General features: G+C 36.9%; 1 protein-coding gene across 1 annotated transcript in view; it reads left to right on the forward strand.

Annotated features, from left to right (window-relative positions):
- The window catches only part of tead1a (TEA domain family member 1a), a 46213-nt gene extending 25407 nt beyond the window's left edge, over positions 1-20806 (forward strand). Inside the window, exons 4-13 of the mRNA XM_055192642.2 lie at positions 10217-10281; positions 12316-12378; positions 13571-13705; positions 13844-13884; positions 14889-14944; positions 15560-15684; positions 16348-16521; positions 17613-17753; positions 19708-19860; positions 20198-20806. Coding sequence (XP_055048617.1) covers positions 10217-10281; positions 12316-12378; positions 13571-13705; positions 13844-13884; positions 14889-14944; positions 15560-15684; positions 16348-16521; positions 17613-17753; positions 19708-19860; positions 20198-20311 — 1067 coding nt within the window. The 3' untranslated portion in view covers positions 20312-20806. The remainder of the gene's footprint in view (positions 1-10216; positions 10282-12315; positions 12379-13570; positions 13706-13843; positions 13885-14888; positions 14945-15559; positions 15685-16347; positions 16522-17612; positions 17754-19707; positions 19861-20197) is intronic.
- The last annotated feature ends 1558 nt before the right edge of the window (positions 20807-22364 follow it).

Genomic DNA, 22364 nt, shown 5'->3' on the forward strand with positions numbered 1-22364 from the left:
TCAAAGCAGAATACTTCAGAAATCTTTCTGATCATAATCATAAACGTCGTTGTGCAGGTTTATAGCTTTCAGGGCACCCAGAAAGAAAGTGGACACCTGTAATTAAAATCAAATTGGGCATGAAGGGTGGAGTAAAGATTTTTTGGGGTAGTATTGCTGAAGTAATAATATCCCTGCTGAAAACACCAGCTCAGACCCCAATGAATTTTAATGCTCTTAACTAAATACTGGTGGACCAACACAGCCATGAAGTTCACCAGCACAAAATAATTGGCAACTAAAATGATCTTTCTAATCGAGGTTGGAAGCCCGATAAAATAAATTAAAATGAAGCTGTAGGTGTAATTTTTGTGGCCTTGATATCTCTATTTTACTTTTCTTTTATATGAATATAAGCCAACCCTGCAACAGGTCATGTGCTTTCATGTATGCATCTCTCAGATGCTTTTATCCAAAAAGATTTATGGTGCATTAAAGGTACAGTTGATGTGTTTCCTGGGAATTGAACCCATGATCTTCCCATTGTTAGGTGTATATTTTTATGATGGCCATTAAAAATCAAAACTGCGCATCATCATATTAGGCACCGAGTTTATGATCCTCATTCCTGAGTTGTGGACCTCCTACAGAAAAAAATCTTTGTATTGTTAAATTAGGCCATTGTGATTCTAATAGCACCCCTATACTTTAAAGTCATCCATCAGGCCTGGCAAGGCAGCACAGTCATTGTCCCAAAAATGTGGGGTTTCTGCCCCCCGTCACCATTACACCCTAAAGCCAACACCCTGATACTTGTGAGCCATCTGAAGACATGAACAGAAACTCAGTCTGGCTGTCTGGCTGTCTACTTACCTACCTACAAACCTATCTATCTATCTATCTATCTATCTATCTATCTATCTATCTATCTATCTATCTATCTATCTATCTATCTATCTATCTATCTATCTATCTATCTATCTATCTATCTATCTATCTATCTATCTATCTATCTATCTATCTATCTATCGTACTGTGTAAAAGTCTTAGGCCACCATGCCAGAATTAGATTTGTTGTTTTTGCAATGTTATAGTGAACATAAATAATTGTTTCTCAGTCTCTTTAATAAAATACATCCAGAAAATACAGGAAACGTGTATATACTATTAAAAGCTGTATAAAAATGTAAACTGATGTTTCAAGATTTAAGGGTAAACTCTAAACTTCCATTTAAGCAATAGCAGGAAACTGCAGGATCTCTTATGCTGCGTTCACACCATCCGGTAGAGGCAACAAGCGCAAGTGATTTCAATGTTAAGTTTATGTGAAGACGCATTGACGTGCGTCTGGAGGTCTCGCGGCGCGAATGAGGCGTTTAGCGCGCCGCAGTAGACACGATTCCGCCTCATTCGCCCGTCTAGGTTGCGCGAATGGCGCGGATTAAGCATCTGGCACGGTACCCGCGAATGGTGCTTTTTGTGCATTTTGTGTTTAACGCAAATTTGTGGCTGATGCCCGAGTTTAAAAATGTGAACTTTGGCGGATTTTCACGCTGCATTAACCAATCAGGAGCCTGCTTGCTGCTGTGGCGGCAGCCCCGCCTGAAGTCACTTATTCAACATGGAGGGACGCTTGATATTGTCCGTGAGCAGTCACCCGGAGCTATACGACACAAGTTCTTATTTCTATAGAGACAGGAATAAAAAGGACCTCGCTTGGAAGAGTGTCAGTGAGGACATTGGGCAACCTGGTAAGTTGTTAATACACATTTCACTTTTGAGTCACGTGACGTTTATCGACCCGCGGCATTCCTGAGGTTTTTTAAACTATTTTCCCCCTATAGTAAGGTGACTAAATACAAACCGGTAACTCTCTCGATGAATGCACGATCAACATCAGCCACTTAAGGGGCAAACGGAAAACCGCATAGCATTTGCCCCTCCCACGAGAAGCGGATTTCGCCTCTGACGCGCGTCAAATGCTTGCTTTTTCTGCACGTCTACTTCGCTCTAGACATGCCAATGCATTCAAAATGTTCAAGCGGCAAACTAGACACAATAGACGCGATTTTGACGCCTCAAACGCTGTGTTCACACCAGACGCAGAACATTTTCTAGTCATTCGAGACATTCACACATAAATTTGTGTCATGTGATGGGCTTATATAGGTCAATTTGAGTAAACTAACCAGATTGTTCGACTTCCTCACTCACTTTCTTCCAAAACAAGACCCTTTGTAATTCCTGTAAAAGTACGATGATGTCTTGTGTAGCGATGATGATTGTCCTACATTGTTGTTTTGTTTTTCTGTCTCCGCTCGCTTCCTGTAATCACATCGCTGTTAAAGAAAGCTCCTGGTTGGTTAACGTGGCGTGAAAATCCGCCAAAGTTCAGATTTTTCAACTCGCGCGGATTACGCAACAAAGCTCAATTTCGCGCCATACGCGTCATCCGTGCCTCGACATTTGCAACTTAACATGTAAATAACTCGCACTTGACGCCTCTTCCGCGTTTGGTGTGAATGCACCATTAAACCTAAATAAAATAAAATTTCTAAATTCCTAATTTCTAATTTTAAAGATTCTGCTCAAAAACCATGAAGATGTGTTTAAACACTGACGATGCCTAAAGAAGACATTTAGTCCTGAATTTTTTTTTTGGTACATATTTCCTGTATTTTCTGTTTGTATCTTAATATGGATGCACATTTAAACTTCTAAAACAACAAATCTATCTATCTATCTATCTATCTATCTATCTATCTATCTATCTATCTATCTATCTATCTATCTATCTATCTATCTATCTATCTATCTATCTATCTATCTATCTATCTATCTATCTATCTATCTATCTATCTATCTATCTTCTTGTTTTTCCCTGTTTTAAACACAGTAGTTAATGTTGTATAGCGTTGTGTTGCATCTGTGGTTATGCTAAGCTCGAATAAATGACAAGGTCTCTTAGAAAGGCCACTGAAATGGCGCCAAAAATAGTACCGGCCACATGAAGGATTTGTGTATGGGAAAGCAATGACCCACATAGTGAAAAACCCTATTCAAACATTCTTAAAACAAAGACCTGAGTTATCCTAAAACAAGGAGCTCAAGAAGCAAAAAAGTTTGTAATATAAAGATTTAACGCTGCTAAACACTTGTGACATTGATGTGCTCTCAGATAACCCATATAAACATTAATAGTAGATCAAATTTGAATGTCACAGCCTTTCATGTCAGCGGTGATTCGGGACATCAAACGTGATTAGTATTTTGAGTCTGAAATCGGAATGATTGACAAGCCTCAATCTACTTGCATTACGTAGTATTACAGTTATGCGTTTGGCAGATGCTTTTATCCAAAGTGACTTTTAATAAAGCACCTGATCTTAGTACATTAGCTGATATTCTTATTTGATTACCTTTAATGGCACGACAGCATCCACCAGCATAACGTCGGTACTTTAAAGGAATGGGGTTGACCCTAAAGGCCTCCACCTTACTGGGTTTTTCCATGGCAAACTTTAAGGGCAGTTTTTAGGCCAGTTCACTTAACCACATTCTGTAATGTTTGTATTCCGTTATTCAGTTCGTAAGAGTTCTTCATCCCTTGTGTTTGCTTTTAAGATTATTTCAGTCATGTGCTTTTAATGGTCCAGTGCTGAGTCATCACCAAACTCGGACAGATACTCGAAGAGAAATGTGTTTAGAGTTTAACGTTCCCTGACATTGCTTAGTCATCATCAGAACACTCTAATGTATCCCCGTTATTGGTGTGTATATTGACATTGCTTAGATGTTTTACATTTATCTTATAGACAAAAATTAAAGAGATAACATACTACTACATCTTTACATTTTTTCATGATTTTGAAATGTGTCGTCTGAGCTAAATAATGAAGGAAAGAAACCACTTAAAGCTCAGAAAAGATGTGAACTTTAATGTTTAAAGGGGACATATCATAAAAATCTGATGTTTAAGTGCTACAATTGGTCAAAATGTGAAAAAGATCAACCCAGTAACTTAGTTTTGGTAAACCATTCTCTGCAAACGTGAAAAAATAGGTCATTGAAATTTGGCTCCCCTTGTGATGTCAGAAGGGGATAATACCGCCCCTTAATCTGCACTATCCAACCACAGCACTGCCATTTGGTGCAAACATCAGCTCATTTGCATTTGAAATGACACACCTAAAAAAACGACCACATTTTGCTCACACCTACAAAGTGGCAATTGTAACATGTTATAATAAATTATCTATATTGTATTTTGAGCTAAAACTTCACATGCGTACTCTGGGGATACCAAAGATGTATTTAACATCCTAAAAAAGTCTTGTAAATTTTTAAAAATCCTTACTGATGAAATACTAAAATCACATTTTTACAAATTATAATTTGGGATTATTTGTTACAACATAATTCCTGTAGTTATTATTATTCCATGTGTTTTGAGTAAGTGACCCTAAAGCTCAAAAAGGTCATCAGCGACTACGCCACAAGGTATCCAGAGGCCTTTCCACTTCGTTCTATCACCACACCCAAGATCATTCATTCTCTCGTGCAACTCTTCTCCAGAGTCGGCATACCCGAGGAAATTCTTACAGATCAAGGAACCAACTTCATGTCACGACTGATGGGGCAGCTGAACAAGCAATTGGGCATCACAGCCATCCGCACAACTCCCTACCATCCGCAGACAGACGGCCTGGTGGAGAGGTTCAACCAAACCCTCAAGAACATGCTGCGGAAGTTTGTTGCAGACACAGGACGAGACTGGGATAAGTGGTTACCGTTTGTCCTCTTTGCTTACCGAGAGGTACCCCAGGCATCCACTGGATTCTCACCGTTCGAGCTCCTTTATGGATGGCAGGTACAGGGACCCCTGGACCTGCTAAGGAAAAGCTGGGAAGAGGAACCGGCATCCAAAAAGGAGGATAAAGGCATTATACAGTACATACTAGAGATGCGAGATCGTCTGGAACAGTACAGAGAACAAGCCAAAGAGAACCTACAACAAAAGCAACAGGCACAGAAAAGATGGTATGACCAACACGCCCGACAACGACAGTTTCAACCGGGACAGAAGGTATTACTCTTATTACCAACTTCAACAAGCAAGCTACTGGCTAAATGGCAAGGACCATATGCTGTGATCCGCAAGATGGGGCCAGTAACTTATGAAGTTCATCATCCGGACAAGGGCAAGACCAGACAGACTTACCATGTGAACCTGTTAAGAGAGTGGAAGGAGCCGCCTGGTAAAGGAACAGAGACATCACTGTTGGTGAGGAGGATTGAGGTGGAGGAGGAAGAGGAATCTGAGGATGCAAGGAGACAGCCATCTGTGGTGAGCTTAGAGCACCTAGAAGAGGCTAAGAGGGCAGAACTGCAGCACCTCCTAAACCAGTTTCCTGCTTTGTTCTGTCAGAGGCCGGGACGGACGGAGCTGACCCAACACACCATCCACCTTTCCGACCCATCACCTGCACGCCAACATCCTTACCGGGTGCCGGAAAGACTGGTGGAACCATTAAAAGAGGAGATCAAACTGATGAAGGAGTTAAGAGTGATTGAGCCTTCAACGAGTGAGTGGAGCAGCCCAGTGGTGATTGTCCCGAAGAAGGATGGTTCCCTGCGTGTCTGCATTGACTTCCGCAAGCTCAACACTCAGTCGAAATTTGATGCTTACCCTATGCCGAGAGTGGATGATCTACTTGAGAAGATTGGAAAAGCCCAATACATCACCACGCTAGATTTATGTAAAGGGTATTGGCAGGTACCCCTTAATCCAGAGTCCAAACCATATACAGCTTTCCGAACACCACTAGGGCTGTTCCAATTTACAGTCCTCCCATTTGGTCTTCATGGGGCCCCAGCAACCTTCCAAAGACTGATGGACCGAGTTCTCCAAGGCTGTGAGGATTGGGCGGCGGCATACCTGGATGACGTGGTAATCCATAGCAACTCTTGGTCAGAGCATCTGCAACATCTTCAACAAACCCTGAAGAGGATAGAGGAAGCAGGACTGACTTTAAATGTTAGGAAATGTGAATGGGCCAGGCAAGAGGCAAACTACTTAGGCTATCGCCTAGGCAATGGACAACTGAAGCCACAGGTGGATAAGGTGGAGGCAATCCGAAGGAGCCCACAACCAAAGACCAAGAAGGAGATGAGGTCATTCTTGGGACTTGTAGGATGGTACAGGAGATTCATACCAAACTTTGCCTCCATTGCAGTTCCCCTGACCAACCTGTTGTCTAAGGCAGTGGCGAATCCGATACCCTGGTCTGATGACTGCGAGGCAGCCTTTACAACTTTAAAAGAGAAGATGTGTTCCAGTCCCGTCCTACAGAGTCCAGACTTCTCGCAACGGTTCTTAGTACAAGTGGACGCCTCAGCAGTCAGAATTGGAGCGGTCCTTGCCCAGGGAAGCCCCGGGGAGGAAAAGCCAGTTGTTTACCTCAGCCGCAAACTGCTGGAGAGGGAGACTAGGTATTCAGCAATTGAGAAGGAAGGTCTCGCCATTAAATGGTCCCTGGACAGCTTGCGTTATTACCTTCTGGGTCGAGAGTTTGATCTAGAAACCGACCACCGGGCCTTAACTTGGATTCAGTCCATGAAGGATCACAATGCCAGAGTTACACGTTGGTACCTTGCCTTACAGCCCTACAAGTTCAAGATACAACATCGACCTGGCAGAATGAACGTGGTAGCCGACTACCTGTCCAGGTTTCCAGCCAGTACGCGGCTTGGAGAGGGGGAAGGTAATGTGAAGAAGTCACATTAACTGCCACCGCTGGGGAAGCAGCACATGAACACATGCACACATACATACACATTTACTGACCTCATTCCTTCCATCGTTGCGCTATTAGAGGAGCGGGTGCACACGCGATTCTGATAACACCTGGACATTCTCTCATTTACTTCACTCCCCATTCATAGATATTTCCATTACTGGTCGTTGCATACACTCACACTGCACTTGTCTTGTCCTTTCTGTGTTGTTTGTATATGTATACGTTTCCTGATGGGGCACGCTGCGTTGGCCAAACCGAGTGAACGAGCGGCGGCCGATTATGACGTCACAGGTTGGTTCGCGTCGGCGCACTGTGACCCAAATCGGGAAAAACCACTGTCTTCTTTTGAGTGGGAATTCCTAGGTTTATTTATATGTGAAGATTTGTGTAATTGGGTTAAGTGGTAATGGATTGTGTCAATATATATATATATATATATATATATATATATATGATATGAATATATATGTGTGGGTGAAATGTTTAATGAATTATAATTGGCAAGTAAATGGGGTACTTGTGGAGATATGAAATGTTATACTTACCCAAAAGTGGTATGGCCCAAAACGGGGCGGGGCTTGACCTATATAAGCTGAGGCCAAACCTAAAGGTGGGCTTGTTTACCAAGTCAGGGCGAGAGTGCTATTGTGGAGCCTCAAGCGAAAAGAAAACTTCTTTTGGTATATGGTGGATACCTGTCTCATCTGTAAATATATATCTGTGTTGGATTATTTTTCTACATTTATTTTATTTTTATTTTTTTTGGTACTTTGGATTTTTTTTGGTCATTTGATCAGCAACGTGTATATATTCTTCACTGTGGAGAACTTTTTTTGGCACTGTAAATAAATTCCACTTATTCGAAAGAACATCTGCGGGTGCGCCATCATTTTTTCCAATCCCACACGAACTCACATTGTTCCATAGAAAGCGAGCTGGTAGGCTCGACTCTATCACATATATAGTCTGTTTTAACGTATACGCAAACATACGCGCAGGGTTAAACAGACCGCCTTGCAATGTATAATTTATTTGACTTATTTGTACACAGACGTTCAATGCATGCGCATTGCGACAAAATGCAATGCATCTCCTGGGCTACATACTACATTCTCCTGTAGGCGTATGCGCGACCTTTGCGTACAATGCATGTGGGGTTGCAATAATCCGGCAGTGCGCGTACAGTATGTGTGCACTCTTGATATGACGAAACCCTCACGTTCGCGTAAAAAACTGGTGCGGTTGCACTAGACTTTGAGCATGCGAATATGTTTCGGACGTTGCTGCGAATATGGGTGGGGAATGCTTCGTCCATCTTTGCTTTTCAGTAGAAAGAGGTCAGATATCGATTATCTGCTGCTCATGTCTTCACGTGATACGAATTCGCAGGTCAGAGTTCACCAGGTACGCAGCGAAATGCGAACATCTTCGCACAAGCATGCGTTTGAATGGAAGTCAATGGAAAAAAAGTGTAGTGTTACCGCCCCTTAAAGGGGGCATGAGACGGAAGTAGCGTTGTCTTATTTTCCCCGCTTGATGTATATCCGAATGAAACGGCTTCTGAAATAAGAAAAAAGGTAGGGTAGGACTTGATTTCGTCCATCAAGAACTGATTGGATCTTTTGAAGTTGTTGCCACCTGCTAATTGATGCAATCTTTTTCCGGGCCCGTCCTCGCGCCATTCCAAGTGACCGGAAGTTAAAAGAGATGGTTTCGAGGTTATTAGCGTTTTTGATTAAGGGGGCACATTAATTTTTTTTAAATAATGAAGTTAACAGAAGTCGTTTATAAAAAATCCCACAATATTCCATAAAAAATTACAGTTTTCATTTTAATTTCATTGTGACTTTAAAGGTGCAGTATGTAATTTTTAGAAGGATCTCTTGACAGAACTGCAAAATAATATACAAAACTATATGATCAGGGGTGTATAAAGACCTTTTATAATGAACCGTTATGTTTTTATTACCTTAGAATGAGATGTTTTTATCTACAAATACCGAGGGTCCCCTTACATGGAAGTCGCCATTTTGTACAGCCATGTTTCTACAGAAGCCCTCAACGTACAAACTTTTTTACTAAGTCATCTCCGACGATGCCATGTTTGTCCTATGGTGGCTAACGTAGCTTCTCTATGCGTTTTCTATGGGTGAGCAGTGGACTAAGCCGTTGGTTGCAATGCGCAACCTCACCACTAGATGCCACAAAAATGTACATACTGCACCTTTAAGTGTTTAAAGTGCACATAGTGGTGTGCATAAGATATAATTTCATTCAATCAGCCTGTTCTATTTTTTATTCTAAGAGTCTATTTTACTTCGTTAACTCAATAAGTACTAACAGTAAAGTACAAGGTTTTATAAATAAATAAATAAATAAATATATTACCATGAACGATGGTAATACACTGCTTTCAAGCTCTTAGTAAAATGTAAATATGATGATAACCATTCGGTGTCCTAATTTGAATAAAAACACCATCTGATAGCATCACTATAGCACAGTTGTGTTGATCAGTAATGTGGAGTCATTCTGTAATGATGGTGTTGATCTTATCTTCTGCCAAGACTGAATCGGTGTCTTGATCACTTTGTGCTTTAGTTTGTCTATCAAGCTCCACGGGGTACTCTCAAAACTCAACACTTTTCAACAGACTCTCTCGTCCTGTCTTTCTCTCTCTCACTCTTTAAGTCTCTTTTCTCTCTGGAGGTTGTTTTGCAGGTCTGCCAAGTCCAGCTGAGCATGTTTTCAAGTGAGTGAAAGGACAGAATTATGCACTAGTAAGCATGCTCACAGCTGGCCGTTTGGAGGGTCCTTTGATCTGAGAGGAGGGTGTGCATGAATGCCCGTATTGTGTGCGCGCGGAGCGTGTGTGCGAGAGCGTGTACGCGTGTTTGTGTGTGAAAGAATAGAGAGGCCCGGTTCTGGGTTAGAAGAGATTACACCGCAGGCACGTTGGGTACTAGCTGGCTGAAGAAAATACCCTGACGCTCTTTATTGGCTTAGAGTCAGATGTGTTGTCCTTAAAGGGATAGTTCACCCGAAAATATACATTTTGTCATAGCTTATTCAAACCTCATGTCGTTTCAAAACCATATGACTTTCTTCCACACAAACTCGTCACATTTAATTTTATGACATTAAACATTTAGAAGAATTATAATATTTTTTTTTTCAAAGCAAGCTATACTTTTATTTATCAGTATGTGTGTTCCCTGCAAATCAAACCCATGACTTTTGCTGTGATCCACCATTTGAGTTAAAGGTACATATACGCAATTTTGTTTACCTCAAGTTATCCTTTAAATACTGTAACTTTAAATAAAACTGTAGCGTACCAATGCAATGTGATTGTTCTGAAGTCACCTGATTCAGGTTTAATACGTTATGCAATTTTTATGGTCCATGTTTAAGCATTCATTTGTGTTTTTTTACAGGTCGGAATGAATTAATCGCCAGATACATCAAACTCAGAACAGGAAAGACAAGGACAAGAAAGCAGGTTAGTTAATGTTACAAACATATTATACAGTAGTGTCCAAAAGTGATGTCTGGGGAGAAATTTGTACAATGTTTGCTTTTAATGCCCCTTATGGTTAGATTAAACCATCAACATATGAGGTGAACAGTACACAATGGACAAAACACTATGGGGCGGTTTCCCGGAGAGGGTTTAGATTAATCCAGGACAAGGCCTGGGTTATATTAGGACATTTAAGTAGTTTTTACAAACAAACCGTATAAAATACAATACTGGTGTGTGCATCTTGAGACAAAATAATGACACTGATATATGTTAAAATAAGTTAGAGTTATCTCGTCAATTAATAGAAAAATTCTCTGCTAAAAACACTTCCCTGACGAGTTTTTACGGCAATATGTAATTCCGCTATTATCCACTAGATGGATAACCAATTTATGAAAAAGTGAAGCAAAAACAAATGTAATAAATTTTAAACTCTGTGTATGTTTTGATGATCGTTCTGAATCTGGTCTCTAACAAAATTCCTTTTAAAAAATGCAATTATTTTAGCTTTTTGCTCACAATTTTTTATTTTTGAAGAAACCTACCCATATTTAACTCATTCCCCGCCAGCCATTTTTTAGAAAGTTTACCCGCCAGCATTTTTTTGTGATTTTTGTGGTTTAAAATTAGTAAATAACGTTTTGGCTTCAGTTTTTTGGGTAATTGGATAATTGCGGTATTGCGGATTAACATTAAAATTCATCAACACTTTTTTAATGCAAATGTTTTCTCTTAATTGACAAGATAACTCAAATGGTGGGGAAAGAGTTAAGAGTTTATAAAAAGAAAACAATTTGGGGGCGATTTCCCGGACAGGGATTAGCTTAATCCAGGACTAGGCCTTAGTTTAATTAGAAAATATAACTAGTTTTAACAAACATGCCTTACTAAAAACATTACCTGTGTGCATTTTGAGGCAAAGCAAAGGGCACTGGTGTATTTTAAGATATGTCAGTTCAAGTTGTTTTCAGTTTGGACAGCTCTTAAAAGTGTTTTAGTCTAGGACTAATCTAATCCATGTCCGGGAAACCGCCCCTTGAAGTTTTTTTTAATTTGATATATTTTTAGAAGATAATTTTCCTGAAAGGCATTTTGTAAAACTTTTGTGAAAATCACAAAAAAAATGCTGGCAATGAGTTCAGGGAGATCAAACATGCAATTTAGTCTGGAACTGGAATAAGGCCCATCTGGGAATCGCCCCTAATTTATTGAATTTATTGGATAAATAATTTGGCATAAAAGCAATTTTATTTAAATACATTTAAATTTACATAAAAGCGTATTAAGAAATCTGGGTTTTATTCGAATATACAAAAAAATATAGAGAAAAACAGGTAATAAAGCAAACACTGATAACAATTTTATCTGTTATTAATATATTTGTTGATCCTCTTTTGTGGTAATATTTATTTTTGTCATTGTTTTGTAGTCATTGGGTTGTCTTTATAAACTGATTAATATTTTTTTGCCAAGCCTCATTGAATTCTTCTCAAACCTGAACTTTACTTTATATTCCAAACAACCCAATGCAACATGCATACAATTTTTGAGCTTAATAACATATTTAAATTTAAGGAAGGACATCACTTTTGGCTAACACTATATTTGTGTTTTGTATATATATTTTATACATAATTTTTGTATGAGATTTTGAAGACCTGAAATAATAATAATAATAATACTGTTTTTAAAGAGGCTGGATTATATTTACTTTCAAGCATTCTTGATATCTTCCTCCTAATGTGGCCTTTACTGAAGCATACTTCACAACATTAAACACCTGTTGCTTTGTGCTTTAAATTCATCTTTACAATTTTAGTTAATATGATTAAAAATGAGTTTTACTGATCAGTCACCTTTCATCCTTCTTCTCGTGATGTTAAAGGTTGTGTTAGATGTTCAGTTTGTAATTAAAGGACATGCTTTTGTGCCTAATGGCAGGAAGGCTTTCATCTCCATGGTTACAAAATGTTCCTTTGTGTCTGTTTGCGTGTCTGTGTGTGTGACCAGGTCTCCAGTCACATTCAGGTTCTTGCCCGACGGAAATCCAGAGAATTTCACTCCAAGCTAAAGGTACATGCCAATCTCGTGTTGGACACAGTCTGTTTGTTTAGCATGTGCTTTCTTCGGCCATATCCGTATTGAGCATTGTGTGTGGACGGGTGCCCTGCTGTTCGGCTGTCCGTAACCTAGATTTCCAGCTTGTTACTGCCCTTCTTAGTATGCAGTCGACTGGCTAACTTCTTTTCTTCTGCGTGTTATCTGTTTCCTTCCTGTTTGGCACAAATGTGTGCTTGTTTAGAAGGACAAGCCGGGCAATATTTGACATGCCCTGCGTCCAGTGTGTGACTTACGGCTTGACTTGAGCATGTTCAGGGTGAATCTATGATTTATTTTGCAGTATGAGGGTCAAATTCAAAGGCAACTTATTATTTATTTGTATGATAATGCACGAGCATCTATTTACTTTGTACCAAATGTTGTTGCATTTTTAGTCATTCAGATGAAGTTGTTTATGGATTAAGACAGTTTGAATGTTTTAAGGCTGATGTTGTGACCCACTGTGTTTTTTTTTTTTTTGGGGGGGGGGGGGTTAAGGGATTATATGTTTGAGCAGCTGTGGCATCTGGTGGTTAAACAACGAATGACAATTCACTTACTCAACATTTCCACGTAGCCGTGATGTCATTTCACTACTAATATAAATGCAAATTGATTGGCTAACAAACAAAGTATTTTAAGAATGCATTTAGGGAGATAAACATCAATATTACAACAACATTATTAAAGATATCAAGGTTATATTTTCACACAATGTTCTTTACATTATGTAGGACGATTTTATGTAGAAATCTCACAAAAAATGGCTTTAGCTGGATTTTTACAGACTGAGTAACATTTCATCTCTAGTGTTTTTATGTTAGTCAATGTAACTGGTTGAGTTTAAGGAGCTTGTGGAAATTTTTGTATGCAAAGTAAATATTAAGAGCTTGTTTTAATTTCTGGCTTGATATTTTCAGATTTACAAGGTCAAAATGTATATTATGAAATATAAACATTTAAATCACAATTACTTATTGAGGTGTTAACAAAACAGATTTAACCTTGTTGAATAACAAAGCTGGAAATTATACAGCCCTTTTCATCCTGCATTACACGCTGAACTGTTTTTGAAGATGCATTTAATAGAAATATTCGAAAATGTTTTTTATTGCAATATTAGCCGGGTTGAAGGTAGCTAAATTTCCTCTGTATGTTGTTAAAGGACCATACTACGAAGAATGATGCCATCAACAGGATGGCAGCGATGTCTTCCGCACAGATCGTCTCGGCCACGGCCATCCACAACAGACTGGGACTGGCAGGGATCCCACGACCCACGTTGCCTGGAGCAGCAGGGGTAAGACACCCAATATACCACCTTAAATCCAGTAGCATTTAGCACAAGCATGCATCTGTAATGTCATTACATTCATACTTTCCACATAAGTGGATTTTATATGTGTTATTAAATACTGTATTTTTCTTGCTTTTCAAGTTTTGGCAGGTGTCAACAGGACAGCCGGGATCATCGCAAGAGTAAGTACACGTAGCTTAAGTTACGCTAACTTTTAGACTTTGTTATATTTGTATAGAGCATATAGATATAGGGGCGTTTTCCCGGACAGGGTTTAGATTAATCCAGGACTAGGCCTAAGCTATATTAGGACTTTTAAGGGGACACTCCACTTTTTTTTGAAAATATGCTCATTTTCCAGCTCCCTTAGAGTGAAACATTTGATTTTTACCATTTTGGAATCTATTCAGCTGATCTCCGGGTCTGGCGCACACACTTTTCGCATGGCTTGGCATAGTCCGTTGGGTCTGGTTAGACCATTGGCATTGCGCTAAAAAAAATAACCAAAGAGTTTCAATATTTTTCCTATTTAAAACTTGACTCTTCTGTAGTTACATCGTGTACTAAGACCGATGGAAAATTAAAAGTTGCGATTTTCTATGACAATAGGAACTATATTCTCATTCTGGCGTAATAATCAAGGACTTTGCTGCTGTAACATGGCTGCAGCAGGCGCAATAATATTAAGCAGCGCCTAAAAATAGTGCCCTGCTATTGAAAGTTACCAAGGGGACTATTTTCGGGCAGTGCGTAACATCACTACATCACAGGTCAAAATATTGAAACTCTTTGGTTATTTTTGAGTGTGATGCTAATGGTCTAATCAGATTCAATGGATTATGCTAAGCTATGCTAAAAGTGGTAGCGCCAGACCTGGAGATCGGCTGAATGGATTCCAAAACGATAAAAATCAAACGTTTAACTCTATGGGAAAATGAGCACATTTTCAAAAAAAGTGGAGTGTCCCTTTAAGTATTTTTTACAAACAAACCTTACAAAAACAATGCTGGTGTGCATCTTGAGACAAAACAATTGCACTGATACATGTTAAGAAAGGTGTTTTTAAATTAAGCAGCTCACACATGCAGACTAAAATAAGATCTGTCCAGGAAACCGCCCCATGGTGATTAGTTAAGCAACCTTTGCATTTAATGTGACACCTTGTCATAATTGTCTTTTTTCTTAGCATTAAACCATTCACGCAACAGAATTATCCAATCCAGACTGCCACAGCCATTACAGGTGTGTATATTCTCGATTATATGACGACACTTAATGTAATTATGTTTCAGGAACGTGTATGTTTGCTTATGTGGGTAGTTAGACTTTATACGAATCATACTTTATAAGAACTGTGCATGCAGCTTTTAAGACCTTATTAACTGAAACTACATCAAATATTTATAATTTGTGAAATCTATTTGTCACACCGCAACACCAAAATAAAGTAGTAATGGATAAATGGTGATTGAAATGAAAAGAACTTAAAGGAAAACACCACAGTTTTTCAATATTTGACTATGTTCTTACCTCAACGTAGACAAATTAATACATACCTATCTTTATTCAATGCGTGCACTTAATCTTTGTACAGCGTGTGGTGAATGTGTTAGCATTTAGCCTAGCCCCATTCATTCCTTAGGATCCAAACAGAGATGAATTTAGAAGCCACCAAACACTTCCATGTTTTCCCTATTTAAAGACTGTTACATGAGTAGTTACACGAGTAAGTATGGTGACACAAAATAAACGTGGCGATTTTTTTTAAGCAGATAAAAAAATTAGAACTTTATTGTATGGCAGATGAGAACTTAGTTTGCAGTACATCTTCTATAAAGCGCTTGTGTTTGTTCGCAGCTTACGAGTCCCCGACACCCCCATCAAACGCAAGGCCGGCTTGGCACGGGCGGTCCATCGGCACCACCAAACTACGTCTGGTAGAGTTTTCAGCCTTCCTGGAGCACCAGCGGGACCCAGAGTCGGTGAGATTTACATGTACAGCAGACACAGTGACACAAGAGCTGTCTTTATCCAACAGCCTTGCTGTCTCTGAAATAAAATTGCTTTTCATTTACACTACCAAAGACGTAGATTTGTAACATGTATTACAATCTCGAACCCGCGACCTTGGCATTACTCGCTTAAGTGTTAAGCTAAAGGAAAACATCTCAGACATCATCAGTCATTTTTATGCGTGCTGTATAGCGCTTTTCACAATACACAGCCTAACTAGTCTCTAGCTATAGTTAACTTTGTGGTGCATTGTTGAATTAAAAGTAAAACCTGAGAACTACATGCCCTGATCTGCAAGTTATGCTTGTGCCCATCTCATAGCTGACCCATGTAATCTATCATGTTGGCAGCATCTCTATATAATGGTCGTCCCTTTGGTTTGCCATGACAACAGCTATTAATCTTCTGTATGCAACAATACGTAAAAAGTGTCCAGTTACACAAACTTCTCTTCTGTCGGATTTTAAATGCTTCATTACTCAACATTTGGCGATAGGATTATAATCAATAAAACTATAAAAACACATTCTTGCCTTGACAACCAATATCTAATGCAGTTTTCTTCAAAAGCCTTTTAAATTCATTTTCAATAGCCTGTGATCTAATTTCAATCTCTCTCTCTCTCTCTGCAGTACAACAAGCATCTGTTTGTGCACATCGGCCAGACGAATTATTCGTACAGCGACGCGCTCCTGGAGACGGTGGACATATGTCAAATCTTCGACAAATTCCCAGAGAAGAAGGGCGGACTGAAGGAGCTGTTCGGAAAAGGTCCACAGAACGCCTTCTTCCTGGTCAAATTCTGGGTATGTCACTTTTATCCAAAACGACTTCAAACTATACATTTTATCAGTTTGTGTGTTCCCTGCAATCCCAAAGCAACCGTTTGTATTCCTAATGCAATTTTCTACAGGAACTATTTTAAATTTAGAATTAGCAACGCAAAGGTTGTGGGTTCGATTCCATGGCACATGTATAGACTGAATGCAATGAACTAAAGCGTCTGCCGAATACATAAATGTAAGATTAAAGTTGTTGCAATAAAACCACAGGATTGTAGTATAATCGGTACTTAACGGTTCGGCCACTAGCCACCAGTGTCTGTCTGAATGCGGCCAGCTGAAAGCATCAGATGTGATTAAAGTGCTGTTTAAAAGCCTCCAGTCGTGTATTTAATCCCAGCGCGGTTTGAATGTGTAACCAAACTAGTGGCGTCCTTCAATACTGCTGATGCCGAGTTAGATAGAGACGCTTTATTTGAACACCTGCCGCTGTGGACGGCAGGTGCAGGCACATGAGCGAAGCAGCCAGCTACATCCTGTACAGAGCGATATAAAGTGTATTCTCTCTCTCTCTCTGTCTGTTTATTTATATACTGCTAGAGGTTGATTCTTATTAAAGTCTTAGCTGGGATGCTTGAGCTCGACACAGCTGTTTTTTCTATACCTGCAAACATACGCCTTGTTTGTTTGCTATTATTAAAAGATGTTTTTTAGTAGAAGAACAGCTGCCGAACTGCATCCTTACGCTTTTCATTTCGGTTCGTGGCACTTGTAATAAATCTTGATTTATAGCCTTGAGTTTTTCTCATCTGCCTTTCAGTGGTGCTTGATGTATTCACTGTTTTAACTGAAAAACTTGCAAAATGTTTCATTAAAATCATCTGAAAGGCCATTCTGGGTGTCTTTGGCCTTGATGGATATCAGAAGAGACTCTTTTGAAAGTTTAAGTGCCTAAAGATTAAGTTTACTGTTAATGTGAAGTGCATTACTCCTTAAATATATATGTTTGCCAACGTGTGCACATACAATCTGGCATTGAATTGCATTTCTGTCAGCAGTTTGTAATGCTGTTTGTTCGTTTATCGATGTTAAATTATTATCTGATGTCTCCATAGGCTGACCTGAATTGTAACATCCAGGAAGATTCTGGAGCGTTTTACGGCGTGACCAGTCATTACGAAAGTTCAGAGAATATGACCATCACCTGCTCGACAAAAGTCTGCTCCTTCGGAAAACAAGTGGTTGAAAAAGTTGAGGTGAGAAATCGCTGAGCTTCAAATTAAATACATTTAGGAATATTAATTGAATAAAGCTAGATGATGATGAAGATAAATGTGAATAAATGTATGATAAAAAGTTTGTGAAACTACATTCTAACTACAAGCTTAAGTTTTTACAAATAGCTGCCTGCCACTGTTTTTACAATCCAACTATACCTGAATGGATCCAAACATGCTATGGATTTAGAAATCATTTGAGAACTAAAGAGTCCTGTCTGCACTTCATTTAAAGGAATGTTTACATTAATTATTATAAAAATAACTAAATAATAAGTATTTAACGGCCTAAGACCTGAGCTTTGATTTGGGTTGCATTTTAGATTTCTTCCAGCTATTTGGAGTTAGGAAGAACCAATAAATATAATAACCAAATATTTTCTTTGACCATGAAGCTCTTTTTGAAAAAAATTATGTCACCAGTTACACAGAAATAAGCATTATGGTGCACACAACAAAAAATGTGTTGTCCACATATGTGGACACCAGGTTATAGGAGGTTAATAATAATAATTTTTATTATAAAAATAACTACAAAAATATTTGTGTTTATATTTGCATTGTTGTTATTATTACTATTATTTATTATTACTATTAGTATTATTGTTTTTATTACTATTAATAAAAATATTAATATTATTGTTATAACTATTAGTTTTTTTTCTATTATTTATTAATATTGGCTTATTATTATTATTATTATTATTATTATTATTATTATTGTTGTTTATTACTATTATCATCATTATTGTTTATTACTATTATTATCATCATTATTGTTTATTACTATTATTTATTGTTATAACTATTAGATTTTCTATTATTTATTAATGTTTGCTTCTCATTATTATTATTGTTTATTACTATTATTATCAATATTGTTTATTGCTATTATTTATTGTTATAACTATCATTATTTATTATTACTAATAGTATTATTGTTTTTATTACTATTAATAAAAATATGAATATTATTGTTTATTATTATTCTTATTATCATTATTATTATTACTAATATTAGTATTATGGTTGTTGTTAGTATTATTTATTATTATTATTGTTTATTACTATTATCATCATTATTGTTTATTATTATTATTATCATAATTATTGTTTATTACTATTATTTATTGTTATAACTATTAGATTTTCTATTATTTATTAATATTTGCTTCTCATTATTATTATTGTTTATTACTATTATTATCAATATTGTTTATTACTATTATTTATTGTTATAACTATCAGTATTTATTATTACTATTAGTATTATTGTTTTTATTACTATTAATAAAAATATGAATATTATTGTTATAACTATTAGTTTTTTCTATTATTTATTAATATTTGCTTATTAATATTATTATTATTATTATTATTATTATTATTATTGCTTATTACTATTATCATCATCATCATCATCATTATTATTGTTTATTACTATTATTTATTGTTATAACTATTAGATTTTTCTATTTATTAATATTTGCTTCTCATTATTATTATTGTTTATTACTATTATTTATTGTTATAACTATCAGTATTTATTATTATTATTATTATTATTTATTAATATTTGCTTATTATTAGTATTGTTTATTACTATTATTATCATTATTGTTTATTACTATTATTGCTATTAGTAGTATTGTTGTTTTTATTATTATTTATTACTATAACTATTATTTATTAATATTTGTTTTTTTTATTATTATTATTGTTATTATTATTATTTATACAGTTTTTATTACTATTATTATTATTGTTTATTACTATTATTATCATTATTGTCTATTACCATTACTATTATTGGTGTTAATATTATTGTTATTATGATTATTATTACAATAAATTTCACCACTAATTTCTGTTTACCAATCACTGAAAACTAAATAAAAATGAAGGTTAAGTGGTCTTTTCTTTCCTCTTTTAGACAGAATATGCACGGTTTGAGAATGGCCGTTTCGTTTATAAAATCAATCGGTCCCCCATGTGTGAATACATGATCAACTTCATCCACAAACTGAAACATCTGCCTGAGAAATACATGATGAACAGCGTACTAGAGAACTTCACCATCCTACTGGTAAGTCATGCTATTTAATATCATTACAAATAACAAATTATATATCACATTTGTAATACATTTTTATTCACATAGTTAAATGCATGCTATTTAATAAGTTTAAAATTGTACACAATGTCTATAACACACTTCATAATTACAATACCTCAGTTATCTACAGTATACAGTAAGTAAATGCATTGCAGGAGGACTCTTGTAAGGAAATCTATTGAAGAAGTAGGTTGCCATGACATCTCCCACGACCCCATCATCTGACTTTAATTGTAAACTGTTGTTTATATAAACTCTGTTTTGGTCTCAGCGATTACTGACAACAACTTTTTATGCGCTGTCGCAGGTGGTGACGAACAGAGAAACGCAAGAGACCCTGCTGTGCATGGCCTGCGTGTTCGAGGTCTCCAACAGCGAGCACGGCGCACAGCATCACATCTACCGCCTGGTCAAGGATTGAAGCTCCGTACGAATCAAACTAAGAGGATTTCAGCTCCCTGCTGGCCACAGAGAGGAAAAACTGAACACTAGAGACTTAATATTCACGGAGACTTTTAGCCAACTACACAGCCAATGGCTGTAGAGGACTAAAACAAGCCTTTCGATGACTCACAACCTCAATTTAAGCGGCTGTGCCTGTATCAGTCCCACCCAAAAGGCTTTTGTCACGTTTTGGGTGGGGTCTAAAATAATTACATTTATTATCATTTTTGTCATTCGTGTTTGTTTGTTTGTTTCAGTAAATTGGAGGTACGGTTTTGTTACGTTATTTGTTATTAACCTGGTTGATGTGTTTAACTGACATTGTTTCGGAAGGATGTTGCTTATATAAAGTTGTATCGGTATAGTACACGCAAGCTTTGTTTCTGTTGTGCTATCTGTTATTCTCACACTGAACACTAAGACTTTTACCCCCGGGTGTTTTTCACTCTTAGTGAATTTAATTTTTTTAAAAGAGCATTAAAAATGTACTGTATTATTTATGTGGAACCGCCTGCCTTACGCTGCACACGGGCTCTTTCAGTGTGACCTACGATTACAGATACTAAAACAAAAAAAAGATACTTAAACTAAAGAGTTTTCTTAATACAATATACGAATTACAGAATGCACATAAATCAGGCCACTAGAAATGTTAAAGACAAACAGATACAAACAGCTTTTCGTGTATCACCACCTGTTATTTAGGTTAACTAGGACTGGTCAGTTGTGTTTGTGAATTTTCAATGTTTCTTTGGATTTATGACCACATTAGTGTTTTTCAAAAAAAATATTTTCAAATTAAGAGACTACAGAAGAAAGGGAATTTACATAGCAAAATCACCAAAGCATACTGTGCCTTAGTGTCTAGCATCACAGATTTAGTCTAATTCTCCCTTGGCGTTTGTATTTTGTCCTACACATTTCAGTCAAGTCGGTCAAAGAAAAGTAGGTCTTGTACACCAAATAATTACGTCCCATCACTTCTGTTCATGCCATGGTTATGCTACAGGTGTTGAAAGTGCCTTTTGTGTTTTTCAGCTCGGAAAAGATTTAAAATGTGGACACCAAAAAATAAGTGAGTTATATTTGGATTATATCACCACAATGCCTTTGACATTTTAAGTCTTTTGCTTGCTGAGGGAAAATTAATTCTGAAACAAGATGAATGGTAAATGCTTTCTCTTGTGCATTTTGCTACTGGACTTTGATGGAAAGTTTTCGCATTGGTCACCAACAACGCAATATTGCTTGATGGGGCAAAATGCACAGAAAACCCTGTAGAGAAAACCGACGGATTTTAGTATCATGTACAGTATGTGGGGATGGCTGATAAGATTTTATATACACAAGGGCAAGAAGAGTTACAAGAAAATAATTTTTTTGGCTGATGGTTCAGAAATCAAAAGAGCTCGAGTTTGCATCTGAAATAACTCAATCAATTTCAAAGTGTTGATCTCATTTTTTTGTCCAGCAAGATATATTTTTGCTCACCCTTGTTTTACATGTTTTGTAAAGTATCTGTTAGTAAACTGCACACTAATGTATTTAATGGCATCATGAGTTCATTTGTTTTCAGTAAGAGAATACGTTGTCTGGAAAGCACTGAATAGCTTTTTTACTAGATGTACTCTTTTGTCAAATGATTGTTTTCAATTGTGTGTTTTTTCGTTACATTGAAGAGATGACACAAAAAATGAAATGAAAATAAACTTTTAGTGTTGGTACCACAAACAGTTCTTTTTAGATTATTTATATGTCTTGCTAAGTTATTTTCACTCTTACTAAATATTTATATTTTTTGTGGCATTTATTCTCTTTTCTCTTTTATATAAAGATTTTTATAACATACAGACGCTCAACTCTTTTTAAATAAAATATATGCAACGTATATGTTCCGACCACTAGATGGCGGTAGAATTTAGAAAATGATGAAAGCGTTCCTGAAACTGGATTTTATAAAACTATGATATATTCTATAGATATTTTACTAAATATGAAATTATAAAATATATATTATTATTAAATTTGTA

This window comes from Misgurnus anguillicaudatus, chromosome 6 (genome assembly GCF_027580225.2).
Source record: "Misgurnus anguillicaudatus chromosome 6, ASM2758022v2, whole genome shotgun sequence".
Taxonomy (NCBI): domain Eukaryota; kingdom Metazoa; phylum Chordata; class Actinopteri; order Cypriniformes; family Cobitidae; genus Misgurnus; species Misgurnus anguillicaudatus.